Here is a 27,880-nt window from a genome sequence, read left to right on the forward strand (position 1 = left end):
CTTGAGGGAGGATCCCCCAAACAGTACAACCCCTGCAAAAACCTTTATGTGTGTGCAGATAGGTGCCCGTAACATGGAGAAAGGCTTTTGGAAAGGGTCTTTCCTGCTGGGTTGTAACTGTAACAGACCTAAGGGATGCTGCCTGGAGTGCTGGGGGGAGGATGACACACAACCCAGCTTCCCCCGATCTCTGGGATACTGTTTTAAGAAACCATTCATGAGGGAAGGTAGGTCAACCACACCATGTGAAGTTCACAAAGTAAAAAGGTACAAATGACAGGACCACCAAATTTAGAAAATGTCCTACAATGTGCATTTTATTCCATACCATTAAACAATGTTTACATATAGTTATAACTCTTAAGAAAATGTTTTTTCTTTACCAATTGTACGTAGTGCCTAAATCTTTAACATGGAGAAATGGAGAGTGGAAATCCACATCAAATGCTATCCTACAAGTTGTAATGAGCCACAAGTGTGCCAACGAGAAGGAGATAGAAGTCTTATAAGAGCAGCGTGCCTTACAAACCCTTGGCTTTAGTGACTTCAGGCATACAGGACCCACAGTCTCATCTCGTAGTAAAACTCAAGACAAAATAAATTAGTGTTGGACAGAATTCTAAATTGTACAATATTGAACGAAAGACCACAGTGGGACTTTTTGTTTAAAGTAGCACCAATCCACACCTGATTGTGTTTTCAACATTAATCTGCCTATTGAATACATCGTTGGCACTCTGAGTGGAAATCTTTCTGCTTTAGTGAGGATTCCTGGACTGGCTGAGTACACTGGGTTGCAAAACTCTCTATGAAGTGTGGCAACGGCAACCTGGGAAATGGCACATTTAAGTCATTACGGCCCTGCCATGGGCTCGCGCGCGTGCGTGTGTGTGTGTGTGTTCCCCATCCCCTGACCTAGCTGGTATTTCGTGGCTGTTTTCCGTGACAGTGTAAAAGTAAATAAAAATGCGTTTAAGGGGTTTCATGGTAAGCATGGTGTTTCCAAACAAAACAAAATAAAACAACAAAACAACATGAAAGAATGTGGTCGCAGCTAAGGAGGTTTTCACATGTTGTTTAACTCCAGTAAAGTCTGATCCAGCATCTGATGCATACTAAGGTTTTCTTCTTTGGCATGAGCCACTTTCTCTGTGGTGGGATTAGAAAATTAAGTCATGAATAGCTGCACTTTGGACACAGTGGCGGTTTTTACATTTAGGCAGGCAAACATCAGTCACAAACAAAGATGAGATGATTAGGACAAGGCATGCTGGTAAGGTATTACTCATTTCCAGACAAGGACCCGCAAAGGGGGAAGACGTCTTTGACCCAAAGGAACTACAGGCACAGCGGGCTCTCACAGAGCGGTCAGCTGAACCTTCACCAAGGGTCCACTCAGAATAAAGCGCAGGGGGGGCTCGGCAGAGGTCCACGGGCCGTACGCCGTGGGGACAGGGACGGGCACTTGCAGCACTGCAGTTAACACAGCAGACATTTCTGAGTTACAGGCAGGTAAAGGTCTGGGAGCTGTGTTGTAACACAATCTCACAGAAGACAAAGATGAAGTAAGTAGGTTTTCTGACAACTTTTAAAACGATTTATTTCTGCTGCTCATTAAAAAAAATGAGTATCAACATATTTCATGCACACTTCAGTAGGACATTCTCTTACTATTCTTATAGTGTTCTATTTATTATTAGAATGACATTCTCACCAGGTTCCAACAACACCATTAGACGGAATAAAAGCATACCTTTCAGACAATCAGGGACTTCTGACATGAGCTCCTGTTTTCAAAAGCTATTTTGCCCAAGCATAGGTACATTTAATCAAACACTATACCAGATATTACGAAGTTAGGAATATGAATATGTAATAGCTATATGTGTATATATATATTATATATTGCATCCTATATATAATATATATATGTGTATAGTTACTCCTCTGCTTTGGCTTTCTAACTTAAAGCAGGACTCAGTTCTCTGTAGGAAATAGAAAACAATTTTTGGTCCTCATTATGAATCAGTTCAAACAAGAGGACCTGAGATTGAATTGTTATAAATATTTAATCCATATACATATACGTAATTTTACCACAAAAGCAGTTTCGGGGTTTAAAGAGAACTTAATTATTCCAGATATAAGAGGAAAACGCAGGTGAAGCCAGCTTTTTAGCTAATTCCTTCCATGTACAATTCTGCAGAAAGCAAGTGTTGTCAGCCCTATTAGTTGAAGGTACGGCATAGATTTCCTGCCCATGGCCTCCATTCCTAGAATTCAGCCCAAGCTCTTTCCCACTTAAGTTTAATCCTCATTCAGGGCCAGCTTTAGTTGGTTAGTTAGGCGGCGGTTTTGCTCAAGTTGCTGGTAGAGTTGATCTGGACAGGTCAGCAAGCAGGTTAGCAGAAGAGAGGAGGCAGAAGGAAGAGAGGTTAGCCAGATTTGGTAAAGGAGTTAACAGACAGCACACAGAGATACCTCGGGTCACCTGCTGAGCAGCTCACCCTTCCCCGGTGGTCAGCTGTCCCTCGCCCAAGAAGGGTGGGCGGTAAAGGCCTGGCAGACTTAGGAAGAGCCAGGATTTTTCTCTCGGTGGCCGGGGAGGGAAAGGGAGTGACAGGGGCAAGGGAGAGAGAGAGAGAGAGAGAGAGAGAGGAGATGTTCCTCTTGCACCTTACTAAAACCACTGTGTGAATGAGCCACATGCAGTTTCTGGCAACAGCCCGAGCGTCATAGTGGAGAACTTACAGTGAAACCTCAACCTGCCCATTTTGCCCACCTCTTCCCAGAACCCCTTTCATCTGCACTCTCGGGGCTGGCTTTCCTTTCAGGAAGTACCGAGAGGGGGCCCCCAGTGGCTGCTGCATTTACAGTCCTTGAAACACAGAACTAAGCTCCCTGTCCCTCCCCCAGTCACCACCATACAGGTGCTACTCTACTCAAACAGCAAAACCAACAAGCACTCATCTCCACACGAAACCGACTTAAAATTCATTTGCTTACTTCTTGAAGAGAATGGCATTCATGCATGGTGCGAGATTGAGGTGTAGAGAGTGAACAAAATCTCAAACACCCACAGGGAGAGCAGTGCAATGTCAACTTTACACAAGGGCATACAATCTGCTCACATGGCAGGGAGGCCAACCACAGGTGTCAGGCTGTATCTGATGGCCCAGGGGATGCCGCCAAAATGACAAGAACCTGGCACTTACCATGAAAAGCAGGAGGATATACAACTGGTTCGAATGACAGTGACAACCTGGACCCAGAAATTCTACTTACTGATCTTGAAAAGCTGACAATCCTACCCCTGGGGAGAATGCAACCATCCAGCCTCCGGCCCCCAGGTGTGTCAGGAGATTAATCAAGTCTTATTTCAGCTTCCTCTCTTAAGTGGTAGGAGATGGGGGGAAGATGCCATATGCACTAGGCTTTCTAGCTTGAAGTATCTGCTACCTTGTCCTTTTTGTTCATCCACATTCTCTGGATATTCAAAACCCTAGTCAAATGTCACCTTCTCCATGTAGCTCCAAGTGTACACCATCTATGAGTTCAGACATGCTTCACTCCTCTACCTTCCAGCAAGAAGGCCAGCTCATCAGGGGCAAAGAACACTTCCGGCTCATCTCTTCACATCTCCACTGCCTTCCACAGTGTCTTGTGTAAGGGATGTGGCTCTGGGGTTGCAAAGCTAAACCCCACCGGCACATTCACATTACCGCATGTGGGGTGATCGCCATGGGCGGGCAGGATGTCTCAGTTTGCCGAGTCCATGTCCAGCCAAACTGGAATGAAAGAACTTTAGGGAAACCCTGGAGAACCCAGAGTCGATGTGAACTCAGCTGAAATGACAGATGTTCCTACCACACCCCCCTTTGGACCTGCTCCCCTGCAGCTGCCATGGAGCTGGTCTGCCCGGGTGGCCTGAAGGCAGGGACCAGAAACAGTTACACATTTGGAAGGGTCTTCCCTTCCTGTCCTACCTCCCAGACGTCTGGAACCTCTAGGGCCCAGACTCAGCAGTGCTTTGTTTGATCCTACCAGGTTCTTGCAGTAGCAACAGCTATGGTCTGGCCTTCTGAAATAGAAACCTGGGCCCTGACAAGTTCTGGACGGATTCAAGTCGCTATTGATCCTCTTGTGAACCCACACCTTCTGGGGCTAGTCTAGATTTGCCTTCCTAAACCATTAGTTTCCCATTTCCCCTTGTAGAATGTTCTTACATAGAAAGTGTGAAAGTCTCTAGAAGGGTTTCCAAAAAAGAAAAAAAAAAATGTGCCTCCAGAATTAACTGCACAGACTCCTCATTTTGTCTATAGCAGGAAACAGGGTCACTCAGAGAAGGGCCCACTTCTATCACTAGGAGTTTAAAAAAAAAAAAAAGGACAGGAATCATAGTCAAAAGCAGACCCAATGAGGCTTGGGGAAAAAAAAAATCCATGAAATTAAAGAAGTCTACACTCCCAAGGGAGAGACACTGACTCGATTCTAAATTTTAGAGAGCCTACTAAAACACTATTAAAATAATTTGTGGTCCTCTTAAAAAGAGTATTTTTCTTCTGCTCTGAAGTCTTTGTAGAGTGAATGACATTATTTTCAGTTTGTCTAAATTTATTTGACTATAGTGGTATATATCAACCCTCTCACACTAACAAAAACAGATGAAAATCACCCACATTTAAAGCACAGGAGAAATATAGCCAGACTGTTGAGGATGCAGAAATGTTGGGAATTAAGAAACAAAAGTCCACATCATTTTAAAGTTCTAATTTTGCAATGTGTTTCTCTTTGAAAATCACTTAGCTGTTTTTGAAGTGAACCAGTAAAGCCTAAATAAAATATAACTCTATTCTGAACAATTTCTACTAAATTCGCTTTTAGGGGAAAAAAAAAAAAATCAACTCCAATGGCTATCTTTAAAAATGCCTACAAATGAAGGATATCACAAAGATTATGTACATACAAACCCTCCTAAAAAAATACGTGATGTCCGTAAGGGCACAAAAATGAACCTTGACTTAAATGTTATCATATTTAGAAAACTAAGGGGCACCTTGGTGGCTTAGTGAGTTAAGCGTCTGCCTTCGGCTTAGGTCACGATCCCGGGGTCCTGGGATTGAGCCCTGAGTCGGGCTCCCTGTGGAGCAAGGAGCCTGCTTCTCTCTCTGTCCCTCCCCACAGCTCATGTTCTTGCTCTCTCTCAAATAAATAAAATCTTTAAAAAAAAAGAAACTTAAGATGTCATTTCATGATCAAAATGAAGGTGGCTGAGTAATGAATATACTTTTAAAAAGCTTTAATGGTTCTTTAGGCTGTAAAAGGATGATCAACAATAACCTCAACTACCACCGTCAGGACACAAGTAATTTTTCGAGATCCCGGTATGTGAATTCCTGGCAGTGTGGGCCGCTAGTTAGTCATGTCCCTGCAAGCAGGGCCACCTCAGCATCCACACAGGGGGCTCACCACATCCCACACCAAACCTCTGGCAGAGGAAGATACTGTTCAAGGCACATCTTCTCACTCCAGCAAGCAATGTCCTCTGTGCGGACGTTCTCAATGAGGACTACATACCAGAACCATCACCCTCTCAAAAACACAAACCACCCTCCCCCCGCCCCCGGAGATGCCCAGGCCTCATTCTAACCTTTGCAAACCAAAACTCTGAGAGGGACCCACGCATGAGTATTTTTTAAAAGTTCCGTAAGGAACTACTGCTTTAGAAACTTTTAATATTAATGTTTAGCATGGGGGGGTGGGGGAGCAGCCAAAAACTAACCCTCATATGTGTGAAATAGATTTGTAGTTTTATTCACTGTTGAAACAAAAAAATGTCAACAAATACGTAAAAAGAAGAGCAAACAGAAACAGCTTGCACAGTGTTTATTTGACACTGAAATGAAGAGCTTCTGTACAATGGAAAGCAGTGTGCCTGGCCCTGAGGCAGGAGGCTAAAGGAACGAGCCAGGTCAGCTGGAGAAGAGACAAACTGCAGAGCTCAGAGAGGTGGGACAGCCAGCTTGATGAAGGGGTCTCGGGAGAAGTGAAGCAAAGAAACTTATCTGCATGAGGAGAAAAGGTGAGAGAAAAAGAAAACAAAGTGGCACAATGGAAAAAAGGAAAACCAAACTAACAGAGGAGAGCAGCACCTGACACACAGATCAGAAGCAGACATGCAAAACGCGCTGCCAGCCGCACCTGCAGGAGGATGCCCATCCGCACCCACCAGCGTCGGGACCCAAGGCCGGCACACGCCCCTCCGGGCGAGGGGCCATTGCCAAGAAGACCCAAGAACAGTTTAAAAACAGACTTTAAGCTAACCCACCTTTCAGAATAGTTAATCGTACACAATGGTACGAGTTTTCCCTATAGAATCACCACATTTTAGCACTGGAAAAGACCTTAGAGACAGAGGTTCTGATTCATTCCCGCATTTACAAACGAGGGAAGGGAGCATGGAATTCTCTTTACTTTCCATGGGGATAGTCAATATATCTTATGGTGATGTGGAGACTCTAGAACCTGTGAGGTGGCAGGGACAGGCCACACCCTTCAGGCTACCATTTCCCTGCATAGGTGGGTCTGGAAATTTCCAGCTTACATGGAATTCAGTGCCATATTATTAGAATGAAGGGAACCCTCTGTGGAAAGCTCCAGGTTAGAATTTCAAGAGGCAGAGAAGTGTGATGCTTAGGTTTAGTTAGCAATATGCAGATTAGTTGTGTATGCTCAAAGCTCTCATGAAAACAAGGATCTACTCCAACTCTCACTGCCTCATGCAGTTAAAAGTGGGCATTAACTCCCGAACTCATACTGGGCAATCAGGGTTTTATTTCCCAATTCTTTGACACCAGTGTGGCGTTCGTTGTGAGTATTTCAATTCCTTTTATCTAAACACAGAAAATTAAAGGCTCTGGTATTCAGCAGATGAACCATTTCTCTCCAGAATTCTTAAAAGTGAGGAAGAGATGATCTCTCACAGCACCATTTCTTAGGCTGTACCGGATCAATTTCCTCTCAGATCATCAATAACTGGACTTAAGGAACTTTAGGGTTCCTTAAATTTATAGATCTTTTACAAAAATGATCATACTGTATTTAACTGAATCTCAGGATACCAATTTTTTGGATATTTCTGGGGAAGTTTGTGCACGATGGCATGGCCTTCAATTTTACTTGAGCCTAGTTTGATTTCCTAAAAGGGTAGCTCTCGAGTCCTTCATATTTCAGTTCACTGCTTGGTGGGAACAATCTAGCTCAGAGATTGTGAAAGAAACAGATTCTGAAAGGAAAATGATTTGTACAGATAGACTTAATCTGCTTGGCTTTTGTATTAGTAGAATGTGAACAAAACCAAACTATCCTAGGTGATGCAAAGAGAGTGAACAGAAAGGTGTGAAGATGGAGCTTCTGGAAGCACAGAAGGGAGCAGTGGTGAGTTTATCGTATTAGCATGAGGGCACGGATGTGAGCAGGCAGGGAGGATGAACATTTACATGGAAGTCATATCGTTGAGAGCGTGGTCCAGCTCCTCGCTGATGGCTTTGTACTTCAGTTTCTGAGCGTACAGCTCGTCTATGACCAGGAAGTGGAAGGCAGAGGTGCAAGGGCATGGAGAGTGATCAAGAGATGGAGGGTGAGCGGGGGTGGCGCAGACGCCATCCCGACACAGCAGCAAGAAAGGGGCAGTGCATGAAGGAAGTGGTGTCGCAGCAGGTGGCCAATGCAGGAGGCGTGCGTTTTGTTTTTAAATGAATTGAAACAAAAACAAAAAGAACAAAAGCCATTAGAAAATAAAACAAGAAAGACCCAATATGAAAATCATCACAAATATGGTTGGTATAGCAGTAAACCATGTTAAACCCTAAATGAAACCACAGAAGGCTGTCAGCCGGGTAGGTGACAGCACACCTCTCCTGTCTATAGCTCCATTTTCATGGCGCTGGAGCAGTCAGCCACCTGCGACTATAAACAGTGGGGAAAATATCCAAGGGCAGTGTTTTGGAAGAACAATTTTTGTCTCTGGTCTGTCATCCTGATCTGGCTCCGCCTTCCAACCACTGACTTCCTGACCAAACTAGACTCCTGGGGTATCGGTTTCTGAGTGCCCTGTGAGTTGCTCCTGGGGGGGGGGGGGTCCTTCTTGCTAAGCTACCCTGCTCCTGGCCTGGGGGCCTGAGAAGCGAGGGGAGCCACACGTTCAGGGTGGTGCTGTGCCAAGTCTCCAGTTTAGTCTCTGTAATGAGGAGGGTTTCATTCTTTGCTGCACTCTGGCAGATTGTTCTGCAACCATCTGTCACCCTTTCTTCCCCACCAGCTTGGTTATCATCAGCACCAACGCCCGGTGCCTTCGCCAGCCCCTTCTGCCTTTCTTGTCCATTTTAAATATTTCCCTGTATTCTTTTTCATAGCTGACCCTCCACACGCCTCAGAGTTCAACATTTAGGATTTCTGTGAGACAAAGGTGGGTGTTACTAAAACAAAACCTACATACCTTAGGGGAGAAAGGCTTAAATATAATCTCAAACAACAATGTCCTATTAGCCCCACACCCCTTTCAGAATGTGGAGCATTTGCCAAGATATGAAGGACTTAAACCCAACCCTTATATTGGATTCTTACTTGGAAGATGAGTTGTGTCTAAAAACAAATCCATGCCACTCTGACAATTAGGAGGTATCACTGAGCAGAAAGTACGCTAGTCGCTCCAACCTACAACCGCCTCACCCACAATGACAAGTAAACCTGCCACACTTCTCAGAGTGTGAAGTCAAGCTGGATGGCATCTGCCGTCACAGAGAGACGGGCCTCGTCTGGTGGCTAGCAGTCATCTGGTGAGCAGAGGACTCAGGTCCAAGAGTTTAAGAGCCACAGAATGAAAACCCCAAAGGGCAGACAGGAAGAATGTGCAAGAGCAAAGAAGTGTATCAAGGAGGATGCATTTGGATTGGAAAACTGCTTTGCAAGGTCAGTAGTCAACCATAAGAACTAAATAAAAAATAAAACTTAAGATCTTACCTTCTAAGTCATCAATGCTTTTCTCCAACTTAGTTACTGACCTCTCCGCAAATTCAGCCCGAGTCTCGGCCTGTAAGGATGCCATTTATTTCAGTCAGAATTGGGAAGTTTTACATCGCTAGTAGCTACAAATACAGGGAGAACTAGAGAATGAAAGTCAAGCACAGCACCCATGAAATGGGTCTGGAATGGCCTGTCAGTCCGTCACTAGCACAGCACATTAACTCCAGGACCACCTTTGAATATTCCTGACTGGGCTCACCATACTTTTGAGATGAAGAAGCCCTGACCAGCTCCATAAAAACGGGACTCAGTTAAAATCCAGTTGGCTTCATCTAAAACACTCATAATATTACCTCCTTCAGCTTGTCAGATAGGACCTTGATCTCTTCCTCATATTTGTCTTCTTTCTGCGAGTACTGTAATTAGAAAGAGCATTCCAGATGTCAGGCTACAGCTCACTCTATACTCAGGTCTTCAAATACAAAGAAAGTGCCAGCCCAGCCAACAGATGTTGAGGATCTCTTAGGAGGTAATGGAACCTCTGATATCAAATGGCACGCTACAATACATTCTCTGTTTTCTTGCCTATTGTTTTACATGGGATAAGAACAAGATAACTCAGCCAGGTGGCGCTTGGTTTAAATTAAATTGTTGCAGACGGACTCACATACTCAACATAAAATATGTTCTCTATTAAAAGAAAAAAAAAAGAATCTGTTATCCAATAACCATCAGGAAATCACCTCACAATGATGCCATTTGCTAAATAAAATGCCTAAGGGACTCTTGTCTTCATCGGCGGGGCCTCAGACGAGAAAGAGTGCATGCCTTTTGAGCAGCTCTTATGAGACGCCTTTCCCCCACACCGTGCTCCTGGCCTACCTTCTCAGCCTGAGCCTCCAGTGACTTCAAGTTGTTCGTCACAGTTTTCAATTCTTCTTCAAGCTCGGCACATTTGCTAACGTTTTCGATCAGAGGCAGAAAGGGTGGGAGACAAGCCCAAGGAAGGAGGAGAGAAAAAGGAGAGGGATGGGAAAAAGTGAGAACTGAGTCCTAGAGAACAAAGGGCTGCCTTAAAGTAGCCAAATCGTCAGGTATTAAAATGCTCCATTTTGTCAAGGACACTGTCCCCAACCTTGCAACAGCACCAAGGCAGGGTGACAAAATCCAACAATTCTGAAGTGTGATAATTTGGCTTCTTTTTTTGGCTGCACCAAAGAGCATTTATGAAGGAAAAACAAAGGAGTATAAAGAACCCAAAGAAAGCATTTAAAGCAAGACAGAAGACAGCAGAGGGTGTCGTTATACCAAACGAACCGGTAGATACTGGAAGCTGAAAGACGTCTGGGTTGCAGTTAAACCTAAAACCACACATGAGCCATCAGTACCTTATCCTCTGCAGCCATTAATGCTTTCAAGGTCTGATCCATTATTCTTAATTGTTCTTCCAGCTGTCGAACTTGGCTGTTAGTGGACACAGGAAATGCACAAGGCCATTCTCAAAATCAGTGTGCAGGGAAGGCATGCAGTGATACACGCATTCATACAGACACCCCACACAAGTCCTCCGTGTTCCATACTCGCAGCTCATCCACGGCAGATGAGCGCAGAAGGAGCCCGGAGCTGAAACAGGTAAATGTGCAGCTGCCAGAAGGTCATGCTGTTTAGTCACTGCTCTGGAGCACCCCACACACAGGACACCGGCACTGGGCCCGCCTACCTTTCCGAGAGCTCAGCCCGCTCCTCCGCGCGTTCCAGGTCACTCTCGATGATGACCAGCTTACGGGCCACCTGCAGCACAACAAACACAACACACACACACCATGGGGCTGGCAAGCGTTAAGTAAGGGGACAGGGCATGGAGGCGGGTACTGGATCCATCAGCCCCTAGACGTTCTTACAGACAAATAAGATGGCCCTTTTTCTCGTGGGCTGGAGAGAAGCCACTCTCTACCAGGAGGGCCAATGGAGAGTAGGCCAGAGGCTTCTGCTCACAAAGACCAGAATAGTTGGTTATAAGTAGGAAGTCTCATTTTAAGTCTGACCCAGGTGAAGTCCATGTAATTACACAGCAGCCAGCCAAAGTGTGGAAGGAGGGAGAGATATAAAATTCACAATCTCAAAAATAGCAGCATGATGAGACATGCTGCATTTGATGCTGTAAAGGTAGGGGCTGCCAAAAAACACTGAAAATACTCCTGAGAACTCTATCAATTTAGAGCTCTGTACCTCAACCTCCTCTTTGTGGAGGAGGTTAAAAATGACAACAGAACAGCAACAAAAGCTAACATGGGATGAGCCGGTAAGATGACTAATGAAGTCAACTCGGTATTCAGTGGAGGAAAGAACCTGGGAGAAGAGGTCCTCTGAAGCATTTCAAGGAGGGTAACCTGGAAGTAGTAGTAGTAGTAGTAGTAGTAGTAGTAGTAGTAGTAGTAATAATAATAATAATAATAATAATAATAATGGTGGTCATAATAATAATGATGATGGAAAAAAGTAGTGTCAATACCATTTCAAGATGGCCATGATACATTAAGGGAAAACTGAAACAAGTCATATTAGCTTTATCATCATAGGAGGTCGTTCTCATGGGGCATGACCAGAAGCTGATTCACTGGTGAACCTCTCTTGACAGTGGGATTGAAAAGAGAGGATAGACTGAAAAGGGCCTCTTGAATCTACATGGCCTTTGGTGCATGGACTGTGTCTCTATGCTGCGTGAACGGGATGGTGCTAGGCGAATCACACCAGGAAGAGTGGCCTGCATGGTGACAATACGAGAGGCTCTTTCCACAAGGGACAAGAGGCCCAACTCTCCCTTCTTCTGGCCAAAGGTCTTTTGTCCTGGTCTGGGGGTGGCAAAGGCGGGGGATCATGGGGGAAGCTTCAGTCCTTCTCAGTGCTATGGACTGGCTTCATGATAAAGCCTGGGATCCCTTAGCAGGATCAAATCAGAACTGTTTTCTGGAGACAGAGGAACTCTGCCTTCTCAAAACCACCCATTTCCACCAACAAAGCGGATCGTTTCACTAAAGAACACAAGGCTGTAAGCACTGCTCCCTGGCCCCCACCGAGGCCACTGCTGTGGAGTCCATGAGGCTTTGGGCCCCAAGATCTGACCTCTTCATACTTGCGGTCGGCATCTTCAGCAATGTGCTTGGCCTCTTTCAGTTGGATCTCCTGAATTTCCATTTTTTCCTCATCCTTTTGGGCTCGACTTTCAATGACTTTCATGCCTCTGAAAAGGAAGACAAGCAGGAAGACCCAAGGTTTAGAGGAGACCAACATAAACCTACACTGCACTGGTTTGTGAGGCTTGGTATAACTGGCAGACCCAAATAGAGCACAGAGCTGTTTTTACTTTCCAACCCATGAAGCAAGAGTTTCCAGAGCTGAAGACAGAAAAAGCCACACACTTCTCTGTTTATTGTGAATGAAACCTCACTTTTGATACTGGTGAAACTGTCTAGGGATCTAATGTTAAATGAAAGATACCATGTCAGGATCCTGTTTGAAACTGGGAGGCATGGGAACAGGAAAAGCAACATACTTTACTTGCTATATAAATAATGGGATTTCTTCCTTTTCCTGGTGGGAAGCTTCAGCGTGAAAATGGACAAAGTTATAACAAAAACAAATTTGTCTTCATGTACTTCTTCCTACAAAGAAGGTAGCTATTCTTACCCCATTAGCTACAAATGTAAATATCAGATTGAACCATATGAAATTGCTGATACTTGATGACATCAGACCTGTAAAAATGGCAATTTCATATGGGTCAACCTAATACTTTAGATAAGAAACTATGAATTTTGCCTTTAATAGAATTCTTTCATAATAGAGGTGTTGAGAAACGGACTGATACCAATGTCTATGCTGATATGTACGTTTGGATCCCACGGTGTTAAGTTTTGGAGAATGTTAATTGTTCTGTGATGTATTACAGTTTTATGGATTAAGTCATGTTAAAATGGGATTCATTTAGCAAAATCTAAGCAGACAGTTCAGATAAATAAACCACTATTTTTTGATGAAGTGCTACGGTATATATTAGAAGACTGAGATTCGAGTCTTGGCTTGGCCGTCAATTCGCTCTGAGACTTTGGGCAGGCCTCATCACCTGCTAAGCCCTTGTTTTCTCATTTGTAAAATGAGGGGCCTGGGGTAAACGACCTCTAAATTCCTTTTTACTACCAAGTCTAACATTGCCAGATTGCCTTTTAGGTTCACTAACAAGTATATTTCAGGAAGAATCAGCCACAAAATCACTGGTATGTGTGTACTGTAAGAGATGATGAGTCATCCTAAGGAATTCCAAAACTCTTGGTTAGGGAAGAAACAATAAGCAACAGTGAATAATGAGCTGGAAACTTCAGCTTAAAAGCTTCTTGAATCTTCAAGTCTGAAATCACTCTTTATCCCTGGTGGCAGGGAGCAGAAACTCACTTCTATCCAAGAGGGAGAAATGGAAAGAGTGATTGACTGCATTCACCTGCCCAGGTCACAGCCCGGATCCGCACTCCCAGCGTTCTGAGCCGCCACACTACTCTCTCAACCCTCCAGCAGGAGAACTCTCTCTAGTCTCGTGGAGTTGTTCTTGGAATGCTTCTGTGCAATATGAATACATGAGCTTGAGCGGCTGAGCACACCAGAAAATGCCTTCTAGAACGCATGGAGTTGTGCTGGGCTATATGGCCATGGTTTTCCTTTACTACCACAAAGCTGAATCTTGGAGACATCAGTCAGGTAAGAGCCAGGTTACAGGGAGCGGGCTCAGAATACGCAAGTATCCGACTGTACTGACATGTGCATGAGTGTCTTATCAGTGTTACTAAGCCCAAAACAATTACTTTAGCAGATCATATTTCTGTTTTATCTGTGCTTCCTCTTCCACTTATTTTTTGGGTTATTTGACAACTGATAGGCCCAGTCTCCTCTGCATATTTTAAAATAAAGTTTATCTTTTAAAAAATGCCTAACTGCTCTGTGGTCAGCAGGAATGAAGGAACCAATAGGCATCCTTAGAATATCTCATTTAAATGTCCCTCTCCTTCGCTGGACGGTGAGCTCTATGAGGGCAGGAATAGGATCTTTCTCTTCTTTGTAATCTTGGGGTTTAAAATAGTGCTTGGCACACAGGTGTCCCACTCATGTTAAACAAAGAAACCTAGCAAAGTTATACCTGGGACTGACTGAGGAAATGGTCCCACCAAGGGACTCTAAAACTCTTAAGCCCCAAAGATCAGGGAAGCCCCCCTGTCGCACCCGGAGGAGAGGCTGGTGCGGAAAGGTGGGCTGGGAGAGGTGCACTCACCTCTCGCTCTCGTCCGCGGCCTTCTCAGCCTCCTCCAGCTTCTGCAAAGCTGTTGCCAGTCGCTCTTGGGCACGATCCAACTCTTCCTCAACCAGCTGGATGCGTCTGTTCAGAGAAGCTACGTCGGCTTCAGCCTAGGCAGAGAGAGTGAAAGGTACTTCAGACCAGGAGAGAAAGCGAGGGCAGCGCCTTCAGGAAGTGGCGGAGCCCGAAACGCCAATTTCAGACAGGAAGGCTGGCCCTGTGGGGAGCTACCTCCAGGCGCACCACAAGCCCCGGTCCACTGGAGTTCTCGGAGGCATGGCTCCGCTGATTTGATACGGTGAATGCACACACTTGTGTGTTTACAAGTCTACACGCACCATTTTCAGCGGCCAGAGGGATTGTGAGCAAGTGCTCTCTCGCTAGGTTCCTTTGTTCCACAGAACTCCACACTGGCCCTACCTGACTGCCCAAGGAGCACTTCAGGAGGCCACCTCACTCACTGGGGCGCGAGGGCTGGACAGAGGTGAGACTTACCCAGGCTCGGCCGCACAACACAAGAGCAGGACAGCCAGAAACCAGACTCAGGGGTCTGCATTCTCCTTTCTCCTGGCCACTTGCTCAAAGGAGTCTTATAAAAGAACTAAAATGTTTAAAAATTCAGCTGTTCTAAGATATACACCATATAGACGCAACGAAATCCAGTAACCGCCCCTCTCCCACCCTCTTCTGTGACCCCTGCAGAACTTGGTCATGCTGGAGCAGGGCCAAGATAAATTTCCCATGTGTTTTTGAGATAAGCTTACTGGCATTTCTTACAAGGTTGCTACAAGAAAAGTTTCAAACTCTGTAGAGAAAGCAGTATAGAGACTATTTTTATTGGTATCTGTATCTGAATTAAGATGTTTCTTTTTTGGGGATGCGATGATTACCTACTGTTACAAGCACTTGCTACTATGAGCCTCAGAACACTTGTAAGACTGTGATGGTCCCTCATATACACTGCATTAGGGTCTGTTTAGATACTATGCATGGAAGTCAGCTAGCACTTACTAATCAGGTACCATGTCCTCATCCGCATCCACTTTGAATATGTGCTTATCATGGGGTGATAAGGTTTTCAGGACACTTGAGAATTTTCTAAAAATTACAATACATACATACTTAGGCACCCATGTGATTTCTATCTATATTCCTGTCTTCTTTACTCAACAGGAAGCCTCTTACATGTAGGGAGTCACAGTTCTCTGCACACAATATGGGCTCAGTAAATGTCTACTGAATAAAACAAGTAAAATCAACCTAATTTAAACAAAGCAACTTTCTTAGCTCATGGATCCATGACGTACACGGTTTGAAAGGCACGTGTAGTTAGAGAGAGGCTGTGCTTATGGCCTTGAATGAAATGAATCTGAGAACATCCAGCTCTTTGCTCATCAGGATTTATAAAATTTTAAATGCCAAGTTTTGTCTGGAAAAGAGGTGATTAGGGTATCTCCAACCATGGTGAAGGACTCATAAAAAATTCAAATACACTTTTATCTCATCAAAAATTAATTATGTAGTAATCATTGGCTGATGGAGTCAGAGAATAGGGGAAAAGGGAAATGGATCTGAGGAGGACAGTTTACAACCACATTGGCCTACAAGGTAAATCCTTACTGGGTTCTGCTAAGTCTGACCAGCTGGTGAGTATGGTTTTTTCTAGACGAGGGGTGAGGGTAATAGGAACAATACATTTCTTACATACAAGGAACTGTCTTTTTAGCTCTATTTTTTAAAAATTGGAAGGAAGTGTACATGAAGGGTATACTTTGGGTCAGGTCTGCTTTGTTCACTTTTCCGTATTTTCCATTTCTAGTAAAATTCTATTCCCTTTATGAACGGGGTGGGGGGGCAGGGGGGAAGATAAGCACGCAAGTTGCAAAGTTGAAAACAAAAAAGAAGAGCAAAAACAAAAATACCATAGTAGAATGTCTATGTCATGTACTCAAAAGTATTTTTCTCCCCCCCTTATTATTTCTTTTAATCTGAAGGCAAATATCTTTGTTACAGGTGCTGTGGCCAGAGAAATGTCAACAAGATTTTCCAAATGTTTTCTTGTAGCCACCACGTTCTAAGTTTCTGCTTTGTGTTTCATCGGGGCCCCAACCTTGAGAACTTCCTACTCACAGAAAGAAGACTGTTTCTGCTCTAAGGAAAGGACCTTCCGGGTGACAGGGCAGTCTAGGTCCCCAGCTCATGTGGCTGAGGCACCCGAGAATAAGGAAACCATACCCCATGCTAGTTCCTGCCTCTGTACACAAGAGCTCCCTCCCTGAGAGGTCCCCCACATCAATCTGTATCTTCCCTCTTACTGCCTCTCACTCTAACCATTCCCTCCTTTAGTTCTAGACCCTGTTTTATAAATGTCACTAACTTTCCCTGGGGGCATGTTGTAGAAACTTAGACTTCCTGACATTATGGGTTGTGTCCTATAGGACCTCATATAGGGTTTCATATAGGGCACCCAAGCCACAACTGGGAATGGAGGTCCATTCTAGGAGCAGCTAGGCATCATTCAGCAGTTCCCACAACTGGCTGAGTGTCAGAATCCACTAGGAGGTGCGCATTAATAATGCAAAGTTCTAGGCCCCATTCCTAGAGATTCTGATTCAGGAGGTCGGAAGGGAGGGCAGGCATCTGCAATATAAATAAGCAACCTGTTCCATTCCTGCACCTTCCCCGCCCCACCATCCACAGAAGCTGGCTAATCCTGTGGGAACCACTCTTTGAGCTCTCCGTTCAAAACAAAGGAGAGGGATCTTTGATCCAGAGGGCTGACTATGCTCAGGCCATCAGTGGGAGACAAGACTAAAGCCCCAGTTGCCTGGGTCCTCGTGTGTGGGTTCTGTCACTTCTCATGGCCTCCAGGGATCTCCGCACTCTCTCTCTTCCTATGTCAGAGTGGGAGGTCCTCTACAGCCTCCCCTAACACAACTCCCCACGCGAAAGAAAGGCTTCCGTGACAGAGGCCAGCCAGGACTAGAAGAGTTACTGTACTGAATATCATCCACTAAACAAGTCCTCTTGGTCCTTTCTGAAATATGGTGTGGTATTACATCAAAAACTTCATCACAGAGCACTCACGGGTGACCCCTCCCGTATGGACACAGAGCATTTGCTCTCAAGCCAGGAAGCCAATACCTGCTGCCCCTGAGGTTTCCCAGGACAGGCACAGGTGCTTGTAGGCTCCAGCTGGGACCTGAGGGCAGTGTCTGGGGTAAGTCTATCCCCATGAAAGCTTTCCCTGGGAAAAACCTGGACTCTCTCTGGCTTCTCAGGCCCTACCATACTGGTATGGTCACAACGCTGTTTGGGTCCCCAGAATTCAAATTAAGTTTAATTCCACAAATGAATTCAGAGCACTTCTTTCTCTCTTATTTTTACTTGCACGTGTGTGTGTGTGTGTGCGCGTGCGCGTGCACACGTGTATGTGTGTATTTGGGATTATGCTCTGTGTTCAAAAGGCTCCTATCTCTCACCTTCACTAGCTTTTATTTCTGGTGTTTTCTAAGTTCTGAGGTTTATTTAGGTATTCTCTAAGGCTCCTTTCATCACAGAACCTGGGCAGTCTACTTAAGATGTAACCTGTGACTACCTCTGCCCACAGCCACACGAGTATCTGTTATTTTAAAAGCACATACAACTAACAAGGCTTTTGGGAAGGGTCAAGACCCCAGACGCAGATTATTTCCAGGCATGGACATCACCCTTCGTGTGCTGCGTTAGCTGCTTCTAACAACGGGCCCGTGTGTTGACACTGCCGGTGGAGTCTTTCAATTTGGGACGCTGCTTTCTTTTATTTCAAAAGTGCTATTGTGTCCCAACATGTAATGAGCTCCTCAGAAAAGAGACTGCTATGTTAGCAAAGGCTACCAGTTAGCTTCTTGCAGATCTGCCGTTAACCACCAGGCACTTCGCAGTTGTGCCTGCCCTGTCCCCTCACCCAAACCGAAGGTACTAGCTACCTACACAGAAAACAAGGGCAGGCACACCACTGCCCCCCACCCAACACGGCACCACACGGAAATCAAGGGTATGGCCACCACAATACAGCAAAATATTACTTCAAGTCTGATTTGAAAGAAAACTTTTATGAGGCCTACATTTTCATGAAATCCAGATGTCTTAGCCAATACAACTAAAAAAAAAAAACAAAACACACCAAAAACCCAAATAAAAATAGCAATGATGTTTGCTTTAAAAAAAAAAGGTATTCTAGTTAATACTAATAAGAAAAAAATAATTGTAGGAAAATAACATGATAGCCTAAAAAGTGATCCTCTGGAATATGTTTTCAAAGCTCTGACTGAACCACAGTGGAACATGGGATGATCAAAGGTCGGGCATTTTTATTTCACACAAACTGTAGTTACACAGAGGTTTCACCCAACTTGCTGTGTAAGACCAAGTGACTACAGCCAAGTTAAACTTCTGCCCTTATATGGTAAGGAAAGGGGGAAAAAAACCACTGATGACATTAAGGGGCACTCCCATGGATAACAGATAAACACAACCTCCTCTATCTGTGCCAAGGCCTATAATTTATGAGGCATATTTGTATAATGAGGGAGAACGGACATGAACAGGGCATTGTAGTGCCCTTGCCTTGCCTACATATGAAAACAGAAATCATGAGTATATATTCCAGTTACTGCCAGGAACCGGGGGTGCCAATGTGAGCACAAAGCACACTCTCGAGCCTCCTGGTTTCAGAGATATTTACCAACTCAAAAGTGGTAATAATAAATAATAATAATAAAATTACCAGTTAAGAACCTATAGGCTGTAACTTTAAGTCTCCTTGTTTGGGGGATACCACCCAGAAAGGGGGAAAGACTGCCTCCTTCTTGCTTTTTCCTTTGAGAATGACAAAAAACATACAAAACCCCAGTGGGTCACAAGACCCAGAGTCAATCATTATATCAGGCAAAGTATCCTCATTCCAACAGTCTGAAGGGCCCACACACCTTGGAAAAACAAACCAGCAGGAAATAAGCAATAGCCAATTTTTCCAAGGTAAGTGCTGACATAATTGGGCCAATTAACTATAGCATGTCCAAACTTTTGAGAATCAGAATTTAGAGCCAACTCTCCAGATATTTTTTGCAGTGGCTCAGGATTCTGTCACTAAACCTGTATCTTTGCTGCCAAGATAAACTGACTAGCTTAACTCACAGCTCTGACAACTACCAAGAGGCCGCCTTCAATAAGCTACCTCTAAGTTCCAGTTGCAGAAGTCAGAAACAACTCTCAATCTGAAATGGTCTCTTCAATGGTTTGATTCAGTCCTCAAACTGCTATCTTAAAAAGGTTCTGTGTCGGGTCACCTGGGTAGAGTTTTCCAAATTACTTTCAAAAAAAAAAAAAAAAAAACCCGGAACCAATTAAACCACTTTAAATACAAAACTTTGAAAAGAATGAAAGCATCACCTTTAGCCGACAGGCACAGGAAGACTACTGTCATGAAAACGATGCACAAAAGAGAAGATGAGTGTAAGAGTAACAACGTGCCCTTCATGAAATGAATCTTCTGCTTCTAACCTCAATCACAAGGCGCTCCTGGATAGGACCACATATTCCCTTTCTTAGGAGGGTGAGGGGAGTTCTACTGACTTCCGCCACTGACATCACTTCAACCAAACATCTCCAGTCTGCCCATGCCCTCTCTCCAAGTTCCAAAAGAAAAAAAATTGATTAAAAGCATTTATATGGAGTGTTTTCAGATGTAGTGAAACGAGCAGCCCATTTTTAAAGACCCTCTGATAGGTGGTGAACTGAAGACAAAGGGGCAACGAGCAAAGCCAAGTGCTGTGCAGTTTTAATACCAGCTGACACTTAGCACTTCCTCTGTTGTGCCAAACACCGCTGTAACTTCTTTACACATACTAATTCCCTTCGCCACCTCAACAGGCATGTATTAGTATTATCCACATTTTAAAGTTAGGGATCTGAGAGACTGAGAAGTTAATTTGCCCAGTGTCTCAAAGGTAGGAAGTAGCGGAAGCCAGAATTCATATCCTGGCAGTCTGGGTCCAGAGTTCTCATTCTTATCCATCATGTTCTATTAGTTTTAATGGCTCAAGGACAGCGGCTAGCCAGTCAGAGAGGGAACTGGAATCAATTTATTGCCCTATCAAATTCAGACACATCTATGCAGTCTCTGCTGACTGGTTCTCAAGAAAATTATCTTTTGCTTATTAATTTCCCGATTCCCCTCTGTATTTTATCTCAAATTTCCTCTAGTTAGGGCTTCCTCCTAAGAGAACCCATTTGCTTCTATGCATTTTATGCAAAACAGGTCTTGAAGTTTCTGCAGCCAGCCATATTGCCATTACCAACACCCAACCAACAGGATTTACTCAACTCAGAATGGGTCCATATTAAGCACAGCTGGACACCATATTATGCTTGTCATTAAATTCCCAAGGTGTTTGAGTATCCTGATTTAAAACACACACTCAAAAACCAACAAATAGCAAATGCCTGAACTACCTCTGAAATCCTCTTCCTGCCTTAGGAGAAAGGAAGGAAGCCACCAGGTATTACATTCAACATGGGGGAGGGGGAAGCCGGCAAGAGAATACACCCAATCATTGTGGACATTTAGCCAACTTTTTTCAATACTCGGTAACAAAGGAATGTCTGTATAAGGCCACTAGGGAGGAGAGATGGTTAATACAAAGGAAACGGTGAACGGGTCTCTTACCATTAAGTCAGAACCTGGCGCTGTCAATGTCTCAACCCCCACAAAGAAACAGGCTTCCAGAAAACCAATGGTCAATGGGGATGGTGGAGTTTAGCATTCCCAGGCCCTAAAGTCTGGCAGTACCCCAGACTTGCCCTGTCAGCGCCCCTTTCCAAAGGAACGGATTTCCAAAAGGATTTCCCTCTTCCCTCCCCACCCTTCGAGTAAATAAGGCTAGCAGCGCAAAGTGCACATCCCGGGGGACCCAAGACACCCGGGCCGAATGCAAAAAAAAAAACCCCAAATAGAGCCCTTTCTGGGAAAGTGCTGCTTCCAGAACCTTCTCAACACCACTCCTGCTTCCCCTCGGAGCTTTTACTTTAAACCAGCTAAGATGGAAAGGAAGGGCTGAAAAGAACAGGCAGGGCCACTCCCTAGAACCAGACGCCAGCTGCCCAAGGTGCGCCAGGTGCACCCCCGGAGGCCTGGGGGCAGGGGTAGGTGGGCTCTGGAGGGCCCTGCTCCTTGCAATGGGCCCGACTGCGGCGGAGGCGCCTCTGGGTGGGGGTGGGTGGGCGATGGGTGGGTCCCTTACGGTCTCCCTCAGCTTCCTCTCGTAGTCCAGCTCGCGCTGCAGGCTGCCCGCGCGCTCCTCCGCGGCGTCCGCCTGCTCCTGCAGGCTCCGGATTTTCCTCCGCACCGCCTCCAGCGAGCTGCTCCCGGCCATCGCTCGGGGCGGCGGCGGCGGGCTGCGGTGGGAGAGGCCGGCTGCTGCGCTCCGGCCGCCGCTGCCGCACTCCTGAGCGCCCAGCCGCCCCGCCCAGGCCGCGCCGCGCCGCGCCGCACAACGGCGGCGCCCCCAGCGGCCCAGGACCAGCCCGGAAGTGGCGGTCTCCCCGGCGGCGCAGGCGAACCGCAGGCGGGTGCGCGAGCGCCGGGGGCGGGCACAGCGGGCGGGGCGGGGCGCGCGCCGCGGACCCCGGGAATTTGCAAACCGGGGAGATACTGCGCATGCTCGCGGCATCCGGGCGGGTGGAGGCGGTGGGCGCGCTGAGGGACACCTGGAGAGCTGGGCACGGCCGGGTGGCAGGCCAGCGTGCCAGGGATTTTACTTGGACTCCCAGCGCCCCTCCCTGGCTCCACGTTGACCCAGGGTAACGGACCTGGCTGTTAAGGGCGACGGTGCCGCCTACTGGCGGCGGGATCATCGCACTGGGGAGTTCTGGATTCCCAAGCCGGAGGAGAGAAGCTGAGCGAGAGGTTTGGGGCCTGAATGTGTCCCCAGAGGGACCTAAAGAACCCCAGCACGCAAGAGCCTAACCACTACAACCTTCCTCTCTCACCAAACTCGCGAAGTGGAAGCCACTAACATATTGCATTGTGATTAAACCTTCTAAATGCAGCCTTCCTAGGTTAGAATCCGGCTCCTAGATCTCTCCTGGCTGTTGACTTTGGTCAAATAACTGGACTTTTATGGGCTTCATCTATAAAAGTGGGGTTAATAGTAGTACTTTCCTCATAGGGCTGTGGCGAGGATTATGAAATCATACAAAGCACTTAGCACAATACATTGTACATAGTTAAATGATCACTTTAGCGATAATAGATGCAGGCACTGTCTTAAGAGTCAGGCGGGGGCACATAACCAGCTGTGTTCTCAGGGCCCCGAGCCTCTTTGGGGCTCACTTTCCTTTCCATAAAAACAATCATCTCGAGGGTCCCTTATACTTACAAACTTCTCTGGTTTTAGATCAGCCTCAGAGATCTTCTGGAATCTGACCAATTCTGGGCTGGACTGAGATGCCTTTAAAAAGGCACAGCCGTGAAGGCTACAGAACCCTATGAGAGCCTCTGGCTACAGTTGGATGAAAACCCAATCTCTGGGAACCGTCCTCTGCCAATTCTCCCACTGGGCTGCATTTTTAAATGCCTTTTAAGTCTCACGGCTCTCTTCCTCACCTTTCTCACAGGAGGCCCTTCAAGTCAATTTCTGATGTGTTTAAGTGTGGGAATAATGAAGGATAAAAAATATACTTGATACCCCCCCTCCCCCTCCAAAGCCCAGCAACGACCCTCCTCCTTTGCTTTCCCCCACTCATTTTCTTTGGACTTTGTCGCAGTCTCCGCTGAGACTCTCACAAACCTCAGCATGTGCCCTCACGTCCTGTAGGTGGAGCCTCTGGCTTTGTTTCCACACAGTTCATCTGGTCAGGAGGGAGGTTACAACTCCTCCCCTAGAGGAGTACAGACTGTGGGCCTCCAACTTTGAAGGTGGAGGAAGGGGGCGTCTGGGGGCCTCCAGGAGGAGCCAGGGAAACTGCTGGACACTTGCAAGTGCTCTCGGCAGCCAACTAATGACTTAACGTCCTGCTTTTCAAACACCTGGGAAAGACAGTTTCAGGTGAGTTCATTTTCATGCTGATGTCATTATACAAGAGTTTAGGGCAGTTCTCAACCTTGGCTTCACATTTAAAAAATACTAATGCGTGGGTTCCACTCCCAGAGGTTCTGATTTAATTGGCCTGGGGTGCAGCCTGGATTAGGGGTTTTAAAACCTCCCTAGGAGATTCTGTTTACCTAAGGTTGAGAATTACTGATTTAGGAAGCAAAGACCTACAAGGAATAAAGACTCACATACTGCAAATATTAGATACATCACAATTATTGGGGAAGGAGTGGGGGGCCAGAGAGAAAATAGAGCCTTTGATCCCCTTCAGGCTCATTTAGGTGGAACACCAAAAATTTCACACCAAAACCACCAGGGTGCTACCTTGTGAATTACAATCTTTCAAGTTAGGAAGACCCCCTCCTTCTGGAATAAGATTTGTAAAGTATGTTGGTAAATAAGTAGAAAAACGTTTTTAGTAGTAGGAAAAAATGAAAATGTTTTTACACTGGTGAGTAATGACAGTAAAGTATCCTCATTCCAAATGTAGTATGAAGCTACCTCAGGAAGCTGACCTACCTCCCTCTTTCTCTAGTGATATCAGTCTCTTTCTCCTTAAGTCTTGGCTATTTTTACTAGTTAGGAATCACTTTAAATATAGCAATTCTTCGCAAATGTTCTTCAACATCCCTACAGGTTCCAAACAACCTAAAATGTCTTAAAAGGGAAGACGATCAATATAGTACAAAAAAAAGAAAAGAAAGAAAGAAAGAACAAAACAAAACAAAACGAAAAGTAACATATTAGGGACAGTTTTCCGGTAGGAAAAAAAAGAACCAAAACAGTTTCAAAAATTTCCCTCCCCTGCTAACCACGCCCCCTCCAAGGTGGCTTTAAATATCCTCGTTTCCACTTCTGCCCCACCTCATTCCAGCATTCCCTTAAACAAGACTTTTTCATAAGGACATGATAGCACTACATAGTTACAATAATTATGATCTTTTTTCCCTTTAAGAATTGTAGTAGGTTTTTTCTCCTTCTCTTGCCTTCAGTCTTACTGGGCTATTTTCAAATTCTCTGCATTCTTTTCCTTATAAGGAATATCTCTCCTTGATCTATCAGCGGCTCTTTTGAAAAAGCTAAATAAACGTCCTGCTGGAGAATTTGGGGGAGACAGACATCCTCCATTTAACCTTATACGGAGCAGACATCTGATTTACATTATACAAAGCAGGCGCAGAGTTATGTGTGTTTTTTGGCTCTTTTTCTAAAGCCAGGTAGTTTGTAACTTTAATGTTTTAGCTAAGTCAGTGCTTCTGTGAACCCCTTTCCAATAATCTTGACGGTCATTGAAATATTTTTGTCTATTCTAAATGTCCTATGTCTGGATTTCTCATTTACAAAGCATGCTTGGAGATTCCATTTTAAGCCTTTCAAGCCACAAAAAGCCTTTACTGGTTTCAAGACCCAAGACCCTCCAGCAATTTGCATTTTACTCTCATACAAGAAATTCTGCCTTTGTGCTTGGTAGTTCAACTTCTGGGCACAGCTTTCCCCGGTGCTCATACATTCTTGGAATTGTTACTAACTTCCCAAGGAATTCTTTCCTAATTGGGCCTCTAGCCTTAATGAGCTTCTACAATGGAATCCAACAGTATGAAAAGAAGTCGTTCCTTTGGAAATCTGATGCTTGGCTTGACTTATGGGGCAGAAGAGGCAGGCTCTTCAATGAAAAAGATTCCAAAGTGCAGTGGACAAAGTGCTGGTAGAGTTTTTGCAGTATGTGCATCACCCCTGAAACTATGTGGTGGTTGTCAGAAGGCTGACAGGTGGGGGTGGGGCAAGCAGGAGGGGCAGGGGGCAGTTAGCTCACTATACCATATAAAGCACTGAGCTATATATAACTCCCAGGGTACTTTCAGGATCTAGTGCTGTCAGACTGCAGACCCAAGCAAGTATCATCTTCCCAGGCAGATCTTAAGGGCTGGATTAAGGCTTCCTTAGTGAGAAAGGAAGCCTCAGGGGTCTCTGCACTCCAACATCAAGCTCAGCCTTCTAAGTAAAAGTAGCACCATGCCATTCCTTCAATTTAGAGGCCAGGTCCTCTGTACCCTGATTAGACTCACCATGGAAAACCAGGCATTCCCACCCACCTAAGGCGGCAAAGGAAAGAAGGTAAAGAAAACCAGGCATTCTGTTTGCACAAACCTTGGTGATGACACCTCAGAGGTTTTCTGCCACCAGGGAGGCAAGGTTCACCTCCAGCATCCAATTTCAGCCACTCCACTCCCAGCTTTTCACCCGCCCACCTCCACCCCCAGGAGTGGGGGAAAGAAGGAGAAAAAGAGGAGTGGATGAAATATAAATGAATGTGTGCAATAGAAGTCTGAGGCAGCATCCAGTGCTCTGGGCCATGTCAGGGCTGTGTGCGGGTGTCCAGCAGGAGGAGGTGACCCTCCTCCATTGCTCCTTGGCCACTGTGGTGACGGCAGAGTGGCCACCGGGCAGGAGGTGAGGGAGGTAGTGTGTGCGTGCACTTACGTCCGTGGCCTTTTTCTCCGCCAGCTCCAACTTCTCCTGGGCATCTTTGAGAGCCTCGGAGTATTTGTCCAGTTCATCTTCAGTGCCCTTGAGTTTCTTTTGCAGCGACACCAGCTCATCTTCCAGCTGGGAGTTGGCCGTGGGGGACGGGGAGGGGTGGGGGTGGGGTGCAGCAGGCAGCGTGATCCCGCAGGGGAGGGGTGTGGGTGCACAGAACCAGAAGGACAGGGACAGCGGGAGAGAGAGAGAGGGAAAGACAGGGAGGGAGAGAGAAAGAGAGAGACAGAGTTAGCCATTCGTGCGCCGCGCCACGCCGCGCGCCCCGGGTACCTTGGCGGCGGCCTCATCCGCGGCCAGGAGGCTGTCCTCCGCCTTGTGCAGCTCCTCCAGCACCCGGTCCCGCTCGTCCTCCGACGCCCGCAGCAGCTTCTCCTTCGCCGCGATGTCCTCCTCGAGCTGGGGGGCAGCGGCGGGCGGGCGCGGGCGGCCGGCACGGACCGGGTGTTAGACACACACACAACACACGAGCGCCTGGTTGGCTGGGGCCTCGGCTTGGGGCGCCGCCGACTTGGGGTTCAAGGGTCTCTAGGTAACCTCCTCTCTCCCGAAGCTGGAACCGCACTGTGGCCCACCCTGCACCCCCACCTCCCGCGGGACGAGGCTCCTGCCGAGGCCTCAGCGGGCTCAAGTCCACAACTGGGGGTGCAGAAAAACGCCCCTGTCTCCCTGGCCTTCGGGCCGTACTCTCTATTCTGTCCCATCTTTGTTCTTAGGAAAAAACTTCAAGACTGCCCTCCCCCCCCCCCCCCCCGCCGCGCTCAGTCTCTATCCCAGTTTTATTCTTTCCAGTCAAAAGTCCAGAAGAATATCTAACACTTTCTGGACTCGATTCCCCTCAAACCATCCCCCCCCATCCAACATTGATCCCCGATCCCGAGAATCAAGTGCCTCTAGGACTTGAGTTGACTTCGCGGGCTCTGGGAAGTAGAGGAGGGAAATAAAGGTCCCCAGACGAGACCAAAAAGTTAGAATAAGCCCGAGTCTTGCTCTTCCCCTCTCCCTTCTCAGTTGCGCGACCCTGGTGGCCCAGGAGTGGGGGGCGGCTCGCCCCCGTCCTCGGGGTGAGCGGCCGGGAAGGGGTGCCAGGCGCCCAGGGCTCGGGGGCACCCGGGCGGGCGCAGGGCCGGGGAGGCGCAGACCTGCTTGCTTCTGTCCTCCGCCGCCTTCTTATCGGCTTCCGCCTGCTCGGCTCGATCCAAGGCGTTCTCCTTGTCGAGCTTGAGCATCTGCATCTTCTTCTTGATGGCGTCCATGGTGGCGGCGGCGAGGGGCCCTGGGGCTGCGGCGGGAGCGGCGAGGCGAGCGCGCGGTGGGGCGGCCGAGCCGGAGTGCGAGCGCGGAGCCGCCTGCTGCTCCCAGATATGTACTTTCCCAAGGGGGCGACCGCATTCCTCGAGACAGCCAATACTTTTTTGGAAAAGCTTTTTTCTCCTGCCCCCTTCCCCCCTCCTCCCTCCGCCCCCTCCCCCCTCCCCGCTCCTTCCCGCGGGGGCCGCGCGCCCATTCGCTGCCGCCTGCCGGCCTCCCAGTTGACGGTGGATATGACTATATATGGGGACCGGAGCCGCCGAGGCGGCGGCCGGGCGAGGCCGCCCTGTTTCCAAACCTGCGCGCCAGGGACAGGGCGCCGGGGCCTCGCTAGGGCCCAGTCGGGCCGAGGCGCTGACCTCTGCCCTGTGCCCGCCGCGCCCCCTCCTCCCGGGGCCCACGCCCGGCCGTCAGGGTCCCCAGCCGGGCCCTCCCGAGCCCCAGGAGGCCGGGGGAGCGGGGCAGGTGGTGGGTGCGCGTCGCCCGGGGGAGCCGCCAGACGCCCGCGCTCTCAGCATCCGGCCCAGGGGGG

General features: G+C 47.0%; 1 protein-coding gene across 28 annotated transcripts; it reads right to left on the minus strand.

Annotated features, from left to right (window-relative positions):
• Positions 1 to 290: 290 nt before the first annotated feature.
• On the minus strand, positions 291 to 27,428 carry TPM1 (tropomyosin 1). Of its 28 annotated transcripts, none has more exons than XM_036081128.2 (10): positions 27,180 to 27,407; positions 26,311 to 26,436; positions 25,981 to 26,106; positions 14,342 to 14,475; positions 12,148 to 12,265; positions 10,745 to 10,815; positions 9,907 to 9,982; positions 9,378 to 9,440; positions 9,022 to 9,091; positions 291 to 1,149 (listed from the first exon to the last, which is right to left on the minus strand). In XM_036081128.2, exons 1-10 carry the CDS (start codon positions 27,291 to 27,293, stop codon positions 1,067 to 1,069), a joined length of 981 nt encoding a protein of 326 aa, XP_035937021.1. In that variant the 5' UTR covers positions 27,294 to 27,407; the 3' UTR covers positions 291 to 1,066. The 28 variants fall into 28 exon arrangements, with proteins under 28 accessions (XP_035937021.1, XP_077935381.1, XP_077935380.1 ...); XM_078079251.1 differs by lacking the exons at positions 291 to 1,149; positions 9,907 to 9,982; positions 26,311 to 26,436 and adding exons at positions 5,872 to 6,065; positions 7,500 to 7,578; positions 10,413 to 10,488 and having other exon boundaries at positions 27,180 to 27,423; XM_036081117.2 differs by lacking the exons at positions 291 to 1,149; positions 26,311 to 26,436 and adding exons at positions 5,872 to 6,065; positions 7,500 to 7,578 and having other exon boundaries at positions 27,180 to 27,411.
• Between the last annotated feature and the right edge of the window lie 452 nt (positions 27,429 to 27,880).

Source organism: Halichoerus grypus, chromosome 8 (genome assembly GCF_964656455.1).
Source record: "Halichoerus grypus chromosome 8, mHalGry1.hap1.1, whole genome shotgun sequence".
In the NCBI taxonomy this organism is placed as follows: domain Eukaryota; kingdom Metazoa; phylum Chordata; class Mammalia; order Carnivora; family Phocidae; genus Halichoerus; species Halichoerus grypus.

Coding starts and splice junctions, on each gene's coding strand:
- TPM1 (XM_036081128.2), bottom strand. CDS start 27,293: ATGGACGCCATCAAGAAGAAGATGCAGATGCTCAAGCTCGACAAGGAG. Junction 9,441..9,906: donor TGGAGGCTCAGGCTGAGAAG/GTAGGCCAGGAG, acceptor TTCTAATTACAG/TACTCGCAGAAAGAAGACAA. Junction 9,092..9,377: donor TATCTGACAAGCTGAAGGAG/GTAATATTATGA, acceptor GCATCCTTACAG/GCCGAGACTCGGGCTGAATT.